This window comes from Hylobates moloch, unplaced genomic scaffold, assembly GCF_009828535.3.
Source record: "Hylobates moloch isolate HMO894 unplaced genomic scaffold, HMol_V3 SCAFFOLD_7, whole genome shotgun sequence".
Classification (NCBI taxonomy): Eukaryota; Metazoa; Chordata; class Mammalia; order Primates; family Hylobatidae; genus Hylobates; species Hylobates moloch.
In genome coordinates, this window is record NW_026652282.1 from 110,282,052 (window position 1) to 110,296,501 (window position 14,450).

Sequence of the window (14,450 nt, forward strand, 5' to 3'; positions counted from 1 at the left end):
TGAGCTTTAAATTTTTAAAAAAGCACATTAAGGGTGTAAGGGGAGGAGGATGTTTATTTTCTCTCCAAGCTTTCCAAATATTAAGGGTTAGAAAGGGACCCTTGAGATAATCTAGTCCAGTGGTTCTCAAAACTAGCAGCCCTAGCACTCCCTTGGTATATGTCATATTTTGAATGCATCCTTTGCCACCCTGAAATGAACTTTATAGTTAATATGACCTGCTTATGCACATAATTTCAAGAACAGTAATATAATATACTAATTAGACTATAAAGAAGAAAAAAAGTAATTTATAATAGGCTATGTATTTCAATATACAGATACCTAAGGCAAGACTATACTAAAGCATATAATAGAGTATGAGGTGCTTCTACCTATATGTAAAGTCACTGTGAAAGCAATCTCTATAAATGAAGACTCATACAGGTATGTTATATTGGCAACTTAAATACCCATGAATGGCACTGTCGTCAGTGACATGATTTTCAAAAGTTGTGAGCAACTCTTAGTAAAGTTTTGAACAAAATAAAATATCCTCTTCCCCTAATGTACACAGTTGTTGCATTCCTGGAAATTCAGTGTATATATTAAAACTGTAAAAACATTTTGTGTTCATTTGTAAAATAATTAGGTCTAGCTAATTATACCAGGTTTTTCCATCTACATTAACGTATAGAACGTTGAAAGTTTTACTGATGTAGATTTGCAGTTCCCATTGCCCTTTCATATTAATCCCAAATATAAAGTTTATAATGATTCTTTTTTCTGTGAGCTGGGTTTGCATCCTTTAAAACAAATGATATTCCGAGTTGTAGCCTTTGACACTGTTTCTAAAGCCTATCACCAAGAACAGCAAGAGATTCCTAGAATGTATTCTCCAAACTGACACAAATGCTTTTTGAATGACTGGGAACATGACTCTTCTTTAGTAGCACCAAGGCACGAGAACGAATTATCATTTTTTTAAAATCATTTACTGTGCTCCCTTGGTGATTTTCCCTGGCCTGGCCCCAGCTCAGGAGTATAAAATGAACTGAGCTGGAAGAAAAGGACTAACAGGGCCAGGCCATGGGGAGACGGGAGGGGGCTGGGTTGCTAGGTTACTACTAGAGCCAATCGAAGTGGTCCCAGAGGGGTACCAGATACAGGACAGGTCCTTCTCTCTGCCCCACTAAGTTGAGGGCCCTCTCAGAGGAAGGGGGTCAAAAGGTGGGGGAGGGAGGCCAATCACTCACACTAGGCACAAGTAAAGAAATGAGGCAGAAGCACAAAGAAACAGACAGCCTCGTATTTCTAAAACCATTCAAGGCTCCTTCATTAATTGGCTTCCCCCCAAAAGAAAGATTTCTTTATTAAGAAATACCAGAGAGTGAAAAACCCCCAACACATACACATTTGTAGGCTCACACAAAAGTGCAGAGATTTACATATTAAATTGCATTTAAGTTAGAAAATAGATTTAAAAACAAAATACTTTTTTTCTCCAACAAAGTAAAGAGATTTGGTCAGTAGGAACGGGTGCTTTATGGGTAAAGGCAGGATGGTCAGGACAGGGAGAATGGAATTTAGCTGCTACAGAATCAAAATCCACCTCTCCCAACCTCACTCCTGGGGTAAAAGCAAAGGAGGAGATGATGATCTCAGCTAGGGCCAGGAAGGCCTCAGAGCTGAATGGACATGAAGAAATGGCTCACCACAGCCAATTTCCACCTGCCCCCAGAGGTTTGGGATCAGTGCCAACCATCCTGGCCTGGGAAAGTAGGGTGCATAGGAAGCTTGAGGAATAAGGAGGAAGGGGAGAGTTGGAGACAGTGTCAGCCATTGAAAAGACCAAACAATTTAAGGCCCTTTTCCCCTGGGAAGATTGATTCTTTAATCTCCCCTCTGATCAGATAGGGACAGTCCCGGCTGGTACATGGTATGAATGGGACAGACCTTCAGGCCAACATCTTAAACACAGAAGATTTATTAAGGAAAAGAAAGAGGGCAGGGAGTATGAAAAAGCAGAAACTTAAAAAAAAATCATTTCACACTAAAGATAAGAGATTTCCACTTTGACCCTTCCCATCAGAAAGAGAAAGCTTCTCTGTCTGACCTAAGGGTCCTCAGGAGAACACTTGAGGTAAGGTGAGGGAGGAGAGACAGCCATCTGAGCCCAGGAGAGGAGATGGGCTGAGTACTTATTAAAATGGGGTTCATATGAGTGCCAAGTTACCTGGGAAAACCTAACAACTTACAAACTCTCCAGGTTTGGCTTTATAACTTCAAGAAAAAAAACTGAGAGAACCAGAAAAAGCAGCAGACAGGAGAGGGATCTGAGTCAGTCTCTCCCCATCTCTCTTCCAATCTCTCTCTCTCTCTCTCTTTATCTCTCTCTCTCTCTTTATCTCTCTATCTCTCTCTCTTTATCTCTCTCTCTCTATCTCTCTCTTTATCTCTCTCTCTCTCTCTCTCTCAAGAATGCTCAACTTAAATCCTGTTACAAGGAAAATAGGAAGACATGGAAAAAAGTCTGGGAGCAGCCAAATTTCATTAATTCCAATTAACTGGGAAGTATGAGATGGGAATTGATAGGGAGTCTTGATTATACACCACCTAGAAAGAAATATATACCATCACTTGCAAAAGACCACTGATCAAATATTTCCAAGGGGGGACCCTGATGAGCCTGCATTAATAACCAAGACTTATTAGCAATTAACGGCATCCATCTGCTTCAAAACAATATCCTAATATAGAGCTTGTTCTCTTAAGTAAATATAATCCCTCTACCTTCCCGATCCTGTTCACAATATATCTCCTTGAAGTCCTTTCTTCATAGTCCAGAATAAGAAAAACTTCAGCCCAGAATGTAGTATAGATCAATGGAGAGTTTGGAACTACCTATCCAACCCAAGGGTGCCCTGGTTAATGGAAGTTTGGGGAGTAACAAGCAACCCCTTCCAACCCCCACCCTCACCCTACACACAAACGTATTTTTGAAATGGAAGGGGGAAGGAGGAGGCAGGAAGTTTGCATTAGACACAGTTTAATCGCCTTCGAATAGATGAAAAGTTCTGGTTTACACTCCCCCACCGCATAAGTCATCCAGACAGGACCCTGGCTTAGAAAGAGGAAAACACAGGTGCTCTAGGAAATATAGCCACATATAATACATAAATCTTCTTCCCTGAAATAGAGCAGGTCCTGAGCAGAGCTGACTGGGGGCCACAGCCCACCGCCAGGGTGAAGTGGCTCTGGGACTCTGCCAGTGGAAGTGCTGGAAGAGTGGGGCTTGGAGGAAGCCCCCAGTGTGGTTACCATAGCCAGAGGTGGGCCGAGGCCTTAGAGTGAGTTACCCGAGAGGGCAGCAGTGCTGGGCTTTCCCTCACTCAGCCGAGGCTTAATGGAAGAACTGGTTAGCATTTTTTTTTTTGAGGGTACATCGGGGGAGAGGAGAGGAGAGGAGAGCCTCTCTGTGCCTTGGTTTCCCATTTGTGCATTCAGGGCCTCTGCAGGCCTCACACAGGGAGTCTGAGGGGATAGTGTTTAAGTGAGCACTCGGGCTTCCTCTGAGGAAAAGAAATGACCAAAGTGCAGACTTTTATTACTGCCATTCCTGCTCCTAATGGGAGCAGGAGTCAAAAGGAAAAACAAATTAAAAGGGGCTAATGAGAAAGGAGGAGAGATGAGACAGAGAGTGTGAAGGGCTATGCCGTTGGCATCTCATGAATTCTTATTGAGAATGGCACAGGTATTAAAAAAGTTTCTGGGTAGTCTACGAGAAATGTCAATTATTATCTCTACTACAACTACTTACATATATCTAATGGGAAAAGAGTGGGGCTTAGGTGTCAGAGTGGATGGGAGACAAAGGAGAAGCTACACTAATAAATACAACAAGTGGAAGGTACCTGTCCCATTCCTAAAAGGATTTGTGGGCAATGCTGGCACTTGGTGGCCAGGAGAATCCTCTGACCCCGCTCTCCCTTCTCTTCAATCCTGAAGACCCCAAGAACCCAGTTAGGATCCCCTGGCCAGAGGTCTCTGTGACTGCCTCTGGACTCGGGACGTGCAGCAGCTTGGGAGGATTTGAGCCAGTCTCAAAAACTTTTAGCCCCAGAATGAGACCAGTGACCCCAAGCAGGAGGGCTGGGATCTGGAGGGAAGAGAGGGGGTCCAAGGGGACCCTGTGGCTGAGGCCATGGAGAACCAGTGCCAGGGCCCAAGAGACCCATTTGTCCAGTTATCAGAGGTGACTGACATCTTCTGCCACTGCCTTGAGTTCAGAAATTTAAAAAAGCTTGCAGCAAGAAAATGACAGTGTGCAACCAGGTGACTAAAGACCAAAGAAAAACAGTTAAAAGGGACAGCTTACTTGCTCTCTGTCTCAGGTTTATCTTCTCACCTGAAATCTCTCATAGCCCTAATTAAACACAAACAAAAGTCTCTTCCATAGATAGGCTACTTCTCAGCTTCAGCTGCCTCCTGTGGTGGCTCTGGGGGCTCTGGAGGTGGCATCTCTTCGGGAGTGCTGCTGTCCTCTGGCATCTCATTTGAGTTCAGGTGTTCTGTGGGGGCCTGAGAAGGAAAAGATATGAGATTCAACACAAAGCTGTCCCTCAAAATCCAAATGCAGATAAACCTTAGACACTGAACTCTTCCTCTCAGCCCCCTGACCACACTGATGCTACAGATATGCAGCCACCGACACCAAACTCAGAACCAACACCAGGCTATCGTCTTCTCGGCAGAACACAACTAAAGTTTATTTGAGTTTGACCCTTAACTGTCTGTTGGGGACAGATTTTTCTATTATTATTAATAGTCATAATAATAGGGATCACAAATAATTACACAGGTCCTCCCCACTTCAGAACAAGTGTCATAACATACTTATGTAACAAGGCCGGACCCAATGGTCCTCAATCGTGTTTCTGCCCGAACACATAGCTCACTAGAATAGTGATTCCGAACCAAAGAAGGCCAAGTGTCCAAATTTTCAGCTGGTCATATGTGGTTTGAAAATGTCCCCAAGTGATTCTAAAATACCACCCTTCTCCACTTTGAACCAAGAATAACTAACCTAGATTGTTACAATTTGAGTCCAGACTCATTTAAAAAATAATATTAAAAATGACAACAATAATATATAAACATGGGTTGCTGTACTTTAAAAGGAAATTCAAAATTTAGGAAAGGCAAAGTAGAGAACAATTATCTACCTTATAAAAAGCTTTCACTTAAAAGTATGATTCTATTTTAAAACAAAGTTCAAACTACTAAAAATCTGTTAGAACTAATGAACAAGGGCCAAGCACGGTGGCTCATGCCTATAATCCCAGCACTTTGGGAGGCCGAGGAGGCCAGATCACTTGAGGTCAGGAGTTCGAGACCAGCCTGGACAACATGGCAAAACCCGGTCTCTACTAAAAACACAAAAATTAGCCAGCGTGGTGGTGGGCACCTGTGATCCCAGCTACTTGGGAGGCTGAGGCAGAAGAATCACTTGAACCCAGGAGGTGGAGGTTGCAGTGAGCCAAGATGGCGCCGCCACACTCCAGCCTGGGCAACAGAGCGAAACTCCATCTCATAAAATAAAAACAAAAACAAACAAAAAAGAACTAATGAACAACCTTGGCAAGGTTTTAGGATATAAGATCCATATATAAAAATCAACTGTATTTCTATACACTCCAAGTGAAAAATCCAAAAATGAAATTAGTAAAACAATTTCACTTACAATAACATGAAAAATAATCAAATATTTATGAATAAATGTAACAAAAGTGTAAAACTTATACTCTGAAAACTACAAAATGTTGTTGAAAGAAATCAAATCATACCTAAATATGTGAAAATATAGTCCATGTAAATGGCTCAGAATATTTAATCTTGTTAGGATGGCAATATTTCCCCAAATTGATCTATAGATTCAATGAAATCCCCATCAAAATTCCAGCTGGCTTCTTTTCATAAATGACAAGTTGATCCTGAGATTCATATGGAAATTTAAGGCACCCAGAAGAGCCAAAACAATCATGAAAAAGAAGTATAAAGTTGGAAGACTCACATTTCCTGATTTCAAAACTTACTACAATGCTAAAGTAATCAAGATAGCGTGGTACTAGCATAAGAACAGACATATTGAGCAATACAACAGAACTGAAAGTCCAGAAACAAAGTCTCACATTTACAGATTTTCAACAAGGGTGCCAAGACAAGTCTATGGGAAAAGAATAGTCTTTTCAACAAATGGTGCAGAGACAATTGGATAGCTACAGGCAAAAGAAAGAATGTGGACCCTCTACCTCACACCATATATAAAAATTAACTCAAAATGGATCAAAAACCTAAATGGAGAGCTAAAACTATACAACTCTTACAAGAAAACAAGGGCATAAATCTTCATGACTTTGGATTAGGCAACAGTTTCTCAGATATGACACCAAAAAGTACAAACAACAAAAGAAAAAAATAGACAAACTGGACTACATTAAAATTTAAAAATTTTATGCTCCAAAGGACACTATCAAGAAAATTAAAAGATAACCCACAGAATAGGAGAAAATATTTGCAAATTGTATATCTGGTAAGGGACTTGCATACAGATTACATAAAGAACTCTTACAACTCAACAATAAAAAAAATCCAATTAAAAAATAGACAAAAGCTCTGAACAGACACTTCTCCAATGAGCATATAAAAATGGCCAATCAGCACATGAAAAGATATTCGACATCATTAGTCATCAGGGAAATGCAAATCAAAACCACAATGAGATACCACTTCACATTCACTAAGATGGCTAGAATCAAAATGTCAGATAATAAGTGTTGCCGAGGATGTAGAGAAACTGGAACCCTCAGGCACTGCTAGTGGGGGTATAAAATGGTGCAGCCACTTTGGAAAACAGTTCAGCAGTACCTTAAAGGTTAAACATAGAGCTACCATATGACCTAGCTATTTTACTCCCAGGTATATAGCCAAGAGAAATGAAAATATATGGGCCATGCAAAAATTGGTACCCAAATGTTCATAGCAGCATCACTCATAATAATCAAAAGGTGGAAACAATCCAAATGTCCATCAACTGATGAATGGATAAATGAAATGTGGTATATCCATATAATGGAATATCATTTGGCCATATAAAGGAACAAAGTACTGCTACATAGTACAACATGGACAAACCTCGAAAACATGCTAAGTAAAAGAAGCCAGTCACAAAAGACCACATACTGTATGATTTCATTTACATGAAATACCCAGAAGAGAGAAATCTATACTAAAAGGAAGTAGATTAGTGGTTGCCTAGGGGTGTGGCTGGGGAAGTTGAGGGGAAAGGCACAGTGACTGCTAATGGGTACAGGGTTTCTTAGGGTGGAAGGGTAACGAAAATGCTCTAAAATTGATTGTTATAATGATTGTACAACTCTGTGAATATTCTAGACCAGTGAATCATACATTTTAAATAGGGATCAGCTGGGCACAGTGGCTCACGCCTGTAATCCTCCACTTTGGGAGGCTGAGGTGGGCAGATCACCTGAGGTCAGAAGTTCGAGACCAGCCTGACCAACATGGAGAAACCCCATCTCTACTAAAAAATACAAAATTAGCTGGGCCTGGTGGCACACGCCTATAATCCCAGCTACTCAGGAGGCTGAGGCAAGAGAATCGCTTGAACCCGGGAGGCGGAGGTTGCAGTGAGCTGAGATTGCACCACTGCACTCCAGCCTGGGTGACAGAGCGAGACTCGGTCTCCAAAACAAAAATAGGGATCTATGGTATGTGAATCATATCTCAATAAAGTTCTTATTAAAAAAAGAAAACTCAGCTGGGCACGGTGGCACATGCCTCTAATCCCAACACTTTGGGAGGCTGAGGCAGGAGGATCACGAGGTCAGGAGATGGAGACCATCCTGGCCAGGATGGTGAAACCCTGTCTCTACTGAAAATACAAAAATTAGCCAGGCATGGTGGCAGGCGCCTATAATCCCAGCTACTCAGAGGCTGAGGCAGAGAATTGCTTGAACCTGGGAGGTGGAGTTGCAGTGAGCCGAGATCACACCTCTGCACTCCAGCCTGGGTGACAGAGCAAAACTCCATCTCAAAAAAAAAAGCTCAAATAATATTTTTTTTAGGAAAGTACTTTATATACTTTAAAGATATACTTTATAGATCTTAAATAGGACAGCTGGGAGAGTTTCCACAACTTTTGCATATTCCAGTTAGGAAGCCCCCTTCTACCAAGGTAACCACATCACTAATACAATCCCCTGACCTCTGTCTTTGCCCCTATAGCATTCCTCATCAAGGCACTTTTCACAATGTTGAGCAATGGCCTGTTTACTTGTTTCTTGCCCCCACTAGACAATGAGCTCCTTGAGAGCAGGGACGTCATTTGCCTCATTCATTGGTATATCCCTGGCAGCTAGTACAGTGGCTGGCACAGAGTCACTCAATATACACCAAAGAAATGACTAAATCTTAATCTACATCAAGGACACAAAGATCTGAAGGCAACATCAGGGCAGGTGTAGAGGCGGGGAAGCTGGGGTGATTAGAATACAATATTGCCTAATTATATTTCCAAGCTGTAAATTAGCCTCCACCCTCTCTATCATCGACCCAGCCTTAAGTCAGGAACACTTACTGGGCTCTGTGGCAAGAGGCTGCTACTGGTCTCTTGAGTACTGGGAGGTCGACTTCCACTTTCCTCCAGTGGCAAAATACCCCTTCGATCCAGCACACTGAAGGAGATAAGAGAGTTAACAAAGAACTGAGCATTCATCCCTCCACCCACCCGGCCTACTGAATTTTGCTGCATAGACCGGAAAATATAAACCTGTCCTTTGGCAATCTAGCCTGAACACAGCACATGCCTATTATCTCCCATTCACTTTTTCTTCCACAAACCAGGAAATGTCATGTTAACCAGGGAACAAACAAATGAAATAAGAATGAAAGATCATCCCTCCAAAACAACCAGCCCATGGTCTACGGTCCATGTAGACATGGTAACAAGTGGCAAGCCCTGGGAAGACCTATTTGACACCAAGAGGCCACACTCAGAAAAACACATCAGACCAGGTAACAGGATCAAGTTGAGCTGGTCATCCCAAGAGTCCCAGGACTTTTGAGTGCCCTGAGCACCTGGGGGGCAAGGGGCCACACAGCACTTCACAGCAGTTCTTCACAATATTGCCATGGCTATAGGGATTCTGGACACGATTCTTCCCTGTCCATGATCCTTTGATCTGCAAGATAAAAGCCAAGGCTGACATTAAAAATAATGTTAAAATGAACAAATAATAATAAAATTAAAAACACACACAAAAAAGAAAAATAATAATAATCATGTTGAAGAAACACATGCAGCATGGGATAATAAAAAAGTTCTGGAAATGGATGGTGGCAATGGTTGCACAATGTGATGCCACTGAACTGTACATTTAGGATGTGAGGGCGATCTAGCTGCAACATCTGTCACCCCATTGATCGCCAGGGTTGAAAGACATTTAATATAGCACACTTTATATTATGTATATTTTATCACAATAAAAAAGAAATACATACACAGCCATGAAAAATACTCACAATAGAGTGAAAAAAGCAGATAACTGAATGATATATATTATTTTTATTTAAAAGTACATAATATAAACACATAAATAAACATGGAAAAAAGTCTAGACAAGTCTAGAATATATAAATCATACTACTAACAAAGGTGATGTCTAAGAAGTAAAGTAAGAGGAACTTACTTTTTCTTTTTGCTCATCTGTATTTTCTGATTTTCTACAGTGAATGTAGATTAATTGCTAACTTTTTTTTTTTTTTTTGAGACACAGTCTCATTCTGTTGTCCAGGCTGGAGTGCAGTGGCATGATCTTCGCTCACTGCAACCTCCACCTCCCGGGTTCAAGTGATTCTCCTGCCTCAGCCTCCCGAGTAGCTGGGACTACGGGTGCACACTACCACACCCGGCTAATTTTTGTATTTTTAGTAGAGACAGGGTTTTGCCATGTTGGCCAGGCTGGTCTTGAACTCCTGACTTCAGGTGATCCGCCCGCCTCAACCTCCCAAAGTGCTGGGATTACAGGCATGAGCCACCACACCCAGCCTAATTGGTAACTTTTTATATAGCAAGGATTCATCCAGTGCAACTGTCCCTCTCCACGCCAAACAGAGGCACCAGCTAGCCTTTAAGGACCTGTGAACAGTTAAAGGCTGTATACCCACCCAACTTTTCAACCTCTTCTTCCTAATGCTCCACAAGCATTCAACTCCAAACAAAGCCCTCTCCTTTCTCTTCCACACATCTGACTTAACAATCTCGCACACCACGTTTCTGCCTGCCTCAACCTCCCAGGCCCTGGAGACTCGGTAGTTCTCTAGCAGGTAGCAAGAGGATAGGCTTTGGGAAGAAGAATATGTGGTGAGGAGAAGAGAAAGTTGACTCACGTCTTCATTGGTTGTCTGGTTGAGAGCCACGAGGAAAGTGTGAAATCCAGTCAGTCCCACGACGGACCAGAGTGTAAAGAAGCAAATGAGGACTTCTAGAACAGTGAGGTGTGGTTAAGGAATATTGAAGAACTCAACATCGGGAGACTTGATGCCTCCACCCATATTCAGGGCACCAGTCACACCATCTTTACCTCCTGGAACGTATATCACAAAAAGCCATGTTTCCATATATAACAATAGATGAATTCTGAACTTACTGGATAGATCCCTTATGAAAGAATTTCTAGCGTATCTAGGGTATTTAAGGGTGTGCCTATTTACTCATCATTGGCTCTTGGAAGGGGATGTGTGGGAGGGGCCAAAGCTAAACAATGTTGGCCATCATTGCCAATGGAAATTCTGTCAAAAAACAAAATTCATGTAATCCTGGCACTTTGGGAGGCCAAGGTGGGCAGATCACGAGGTCAGGAGTTCGAGAACAGCCTGGCCAACATGGTGAAACCCCCGTCTCTACTAAAAATACAAAAAATTAGCTGGGCGTGGTGGCGGGCACCTATAGTCCCAGCTACTCGGGAGGCTGAGGCAGGAGAATCATTTGAACCCGGGAGGCGAGCTGGGGCGACAGTGCAAGACTCTGTCTCAAAAAAAGAAAATTCATAAATGAAGAACTGGTGGGGGAAAAAAAAGAGGATGTGATTTATAGAAATCTCATCTGAACCCCCTTTGCAGAAATGCAGCCACTGTCCTGAGCAGGGGGTGAAGGAAAGACCTCCCTTTTAGTCCCAGTCATCTTCCATTCTGGTTGCTACCACTAAGACTATTTTTTTTTTAATGATTTTAGACCTTGGCACTCTCTGATGTCTGAAAAACTAGATAGTGGGAGAACCGTGGGGAAAAGGCATGCTGGAAAGTAGCTTAAGAAGGCTTCACGGGGACATACTGCCAGGGGAGGATATGTTCCAGGAGTTTCTTTCAACGTCTCCAAGAAGCCAATTTTCAAAGATTCTGTGAAATTGGATGGAGGAGTAGAGAGAAAAATTAGTGACTTCAGTCAAAACTACACACTATCCTAGAGCCTACTCACTTCCTTCTCTCCCTCTCCCGTGTTACACACTGGCAAGAGCTAAGCTCTCACTCGGGCAAGGGTGAAGAGCCTCATCTCCTAGCTGGTAGTCTCATGACTAAAGAGTTCACATTTCCAGTGCAGGACCAGACCCTGGACTAGGCAGGCAGGCAGAAGAGCAGCAGGCTCCCCTCCCTTTTCCCTAGCCCCCAAATATGGACATATTAGGGGGATATTAACAGATAAAAGAAATCAGAAATACCCAAGAAAAATCCTCTCTCCTCGCCAATACGTGTCCCTCCCTTGTTCAAAATCCAGCTCAGAACTCTTCTCTTTCCAGAAAGCTGTCTTAAGACCACTCCCTTAATTCCACATCACATCTGCTCTTAGATTGGTGTGTGTGTGTGCGTGTGGGTGTGTGTGTATGTTTGTGCACATGCACACATGTGGGTGTGCTTTCTATCTCCCAAACTAGACCGCGAGCTACCAAAAGACATTTCTCAGGCAAAACTCTTTTCTACCCCTTAGCACAAGGCAAGTTTTACAAGGCAGAAGAAGAGAGGATGCTCCTAGACAAAATATATCCCCAACCTTTGGGATTACCTCAGAAATGCCCCGGTACTCTGGATACAGACCAGTAATTATGACCCCAGTCCCCAGCAGTTGGCCAAAGAGAAGGCCAACACACTGATTAATACTCATTGATGTGCATTGGGGTTTGCAACCCTGCTCAAGAGCAGATAACTGTGCTCATTTCTAACCTGTCCTAAAGTACCTTTCACAATGGTACCACCAGGAAACCCAACCACCCTCTAAGCTGCCCTTAACTCTTCCCCCACCCCGCCCCACTCCAACAACGGACACTGCCCTGTATACTCACTGAGGGCAACATAGACGATGTTGAAGGCGAAGACATAGATTGTGAGGAGGGAGAGAGAAAGGATGAAGAGGTAGAAGTAGCGGTAGTTCCTCTTTCCAACACAATTCCCCACCCAGGGGCAGTGATGGTCGAAGCGCTCTGTGGGAGAAAGAGAGAGTCCAAAGCCAAAAGCCTCCAGAACAAAAATCAACCCCGCCATCCCCATAATACCTAATTCAAAGACCTCCAGGATCATTGTCTATTTCAGTTGTAAAAAATACAGGGTTTTTTTTTTTTTTTTTTTTTTTTTACTTTTTCAAAATGTTTTCATAACCATCTCATTTGATCCTCACAATTTCCCTGGAACTTGGGCAAAAGGAGATACTCTTTTCCCCACTTTACAGATAAAGAAACAAAGGCATGGAGAGGTTAAATGATCTGCCTCACTCTGCTCATTAAAAGCAGAGACACTGTTTTTCCAAATAAAATCTTAATCGGTGGTCCTACTAAGTTCAAGAAGAATAAACAGGTCAAAATAGCCAAGGAAAAATGTAAAACTACAATATTTAAAATGGTATGGCATAGCTCAATGGAATGGAAAGAGCCCAGAAACAGATCTTAGAATATATAAGATTTTGTTGTCTAATAAATTCAGCATTACAAAATCAGAGGTAAAAGGAAGTATTATTCCATAAACAATTATGTGACAATTGGCTATTTGGTGCAAAATAAGGATTGATTTTTTTGTTTTCATACTACTTGTCATAGTAAATTCCAGATGAATTAAAGAACTAAATGTAAAAACAAAGTGAATCCATAAAATAACTATAAAGAATAAATGTTTATTTGTCCTCTATATGCAGAAGGACTTTCTAAGCATAAAAGTACTGGAAGAAAACAGATGACAAGGAAAAATAGATTTGACTCCATAAACTTTAAAAAAAATTTTGTGGTTTTGATTTGCAGTTCCTTGGTGATCAATGATGTGATTATTACACATTGCATGCCTGTGTCAAAACTTCTCATGTACACCATAAATATACATACCTACTATATACCAATAAAAAATTAAAAATATAAAAAATATTTTGTGTATGTTAAAGTTACCATAAAGAAGACTAAAGAAAAAAAACCAATGGCAATCTGTGTAAAGTTGTACCTGACTACATGGAAAGTTCTTAGAAATCAATAGGAAAATACAAATACTTCGTCAAGAAAATAATAGTCAAAAGTTACTTGAAATTTGCTAAGAGAGTAATCTTAAGTGTCCTCACCACACACACACACACACACACACACACACACATGCACACACAGTGGTAACTATGTGTGGTGATGAATATGTTCATATGATCGTGGTAAGCATTACAGGCAGATACGAAAATCCACCCATACTCAAGTCATTCAGCAGCCCTGCAGAACCCACGGATAAGAAAAGTTGCCCCTCATGTACACAGGTTTTGCATCTTGTGAATACTGTACATTTGAACCTTGAACAACTCAGGTTAGAACTGCGTGCGTCCACTTGTACATGGATTTGTTTCAATAAATACAGTTGGCCCTCCACATCAACAGGTTCTGCATCCACAACTAAACCCAGATCAAAAATACGGCATTCACAAAATATGAAACTCCCGGATACGAATACAGAAGGCTGACTTTTCATATCCATGGGTTCCACAGGGCCACTGCAGGACTTGAGAATGCATGGGGTTTGGTATCCAAGGGCAATCCCTGAAACCAATCCCCCAAGGATACTTAGGGACGACTGTATTTTGGATCTGCGTTTGGTTGCAGATGAGGAACACACTGATACTGTATTTATTGAAAAAAAAAAAAACCCTTATTATTAAGTGGGCCCATGCAGTTCAAAACTGCATTGTTCAAGAGTCAACTGTACATAAAACAAAAACAAAAAACAAAAAGGAAATAGGGCAAAAACTAATAAATACCATAAAACCTATATTTAATATTTTTCCTAGTCACCAATAATTCAGTGTAATACTAGTAAAATAATAGCATATTTTATGCCTATCAAAATAAGAATATAAATAATAAAATCCAGTGCTAGTGAGAATA

At 41.5% G+C, this 14,450-nt stretch overlaps 1 protein-coding gene across 1 annotated transcript in view; it reads right to left on the reverse strand.

Annotated features, from left to right (window-relative positions):
• Positions 1 to 1,244: 1,244 nt before the first annotated feature.
• The window catches only part of ZDHHC9 (zinc finger DHHC-type palmitoyltransferase 9), a 40,799-nt gene continuing 27,593 nt past the window's right edge, over positions 1,245 to 14,450 (reverse strand). Inside the window, exons 4-9 of the mRNA XM_032757598.2 lie at positions 12,393 to 12,530; positions 11,406 to 11,454; positions 10,447 to 10,549; positions 9,136 to 9,239; positions 8,636 to 8,732; positions 1,245 to 4,560 (exon numbers count right to left, since the gene is read on the reverse strand). Of these exons, the coding sequence (XP_032613489.1) occupies positions 4,444 to 4,560; positions 8,636 to 8,732; positions 9,136 to 9,239; positions 10,447 to 10,549; positions 11,406 to 11,454; positions 12,393 to 12,530 (608 nt within the window). The 3' untranslated portion in view covers positions 1,245 to 4,443. The remainder of the gene's footprint in view (positions 4,561 to 8,635; positions 8,733 to 9,135; positions 9,240 to 10,446; positions 10,550 to 11,405; positions 11,455 to 12,392; positions 12,531 to 14,450) is intronic.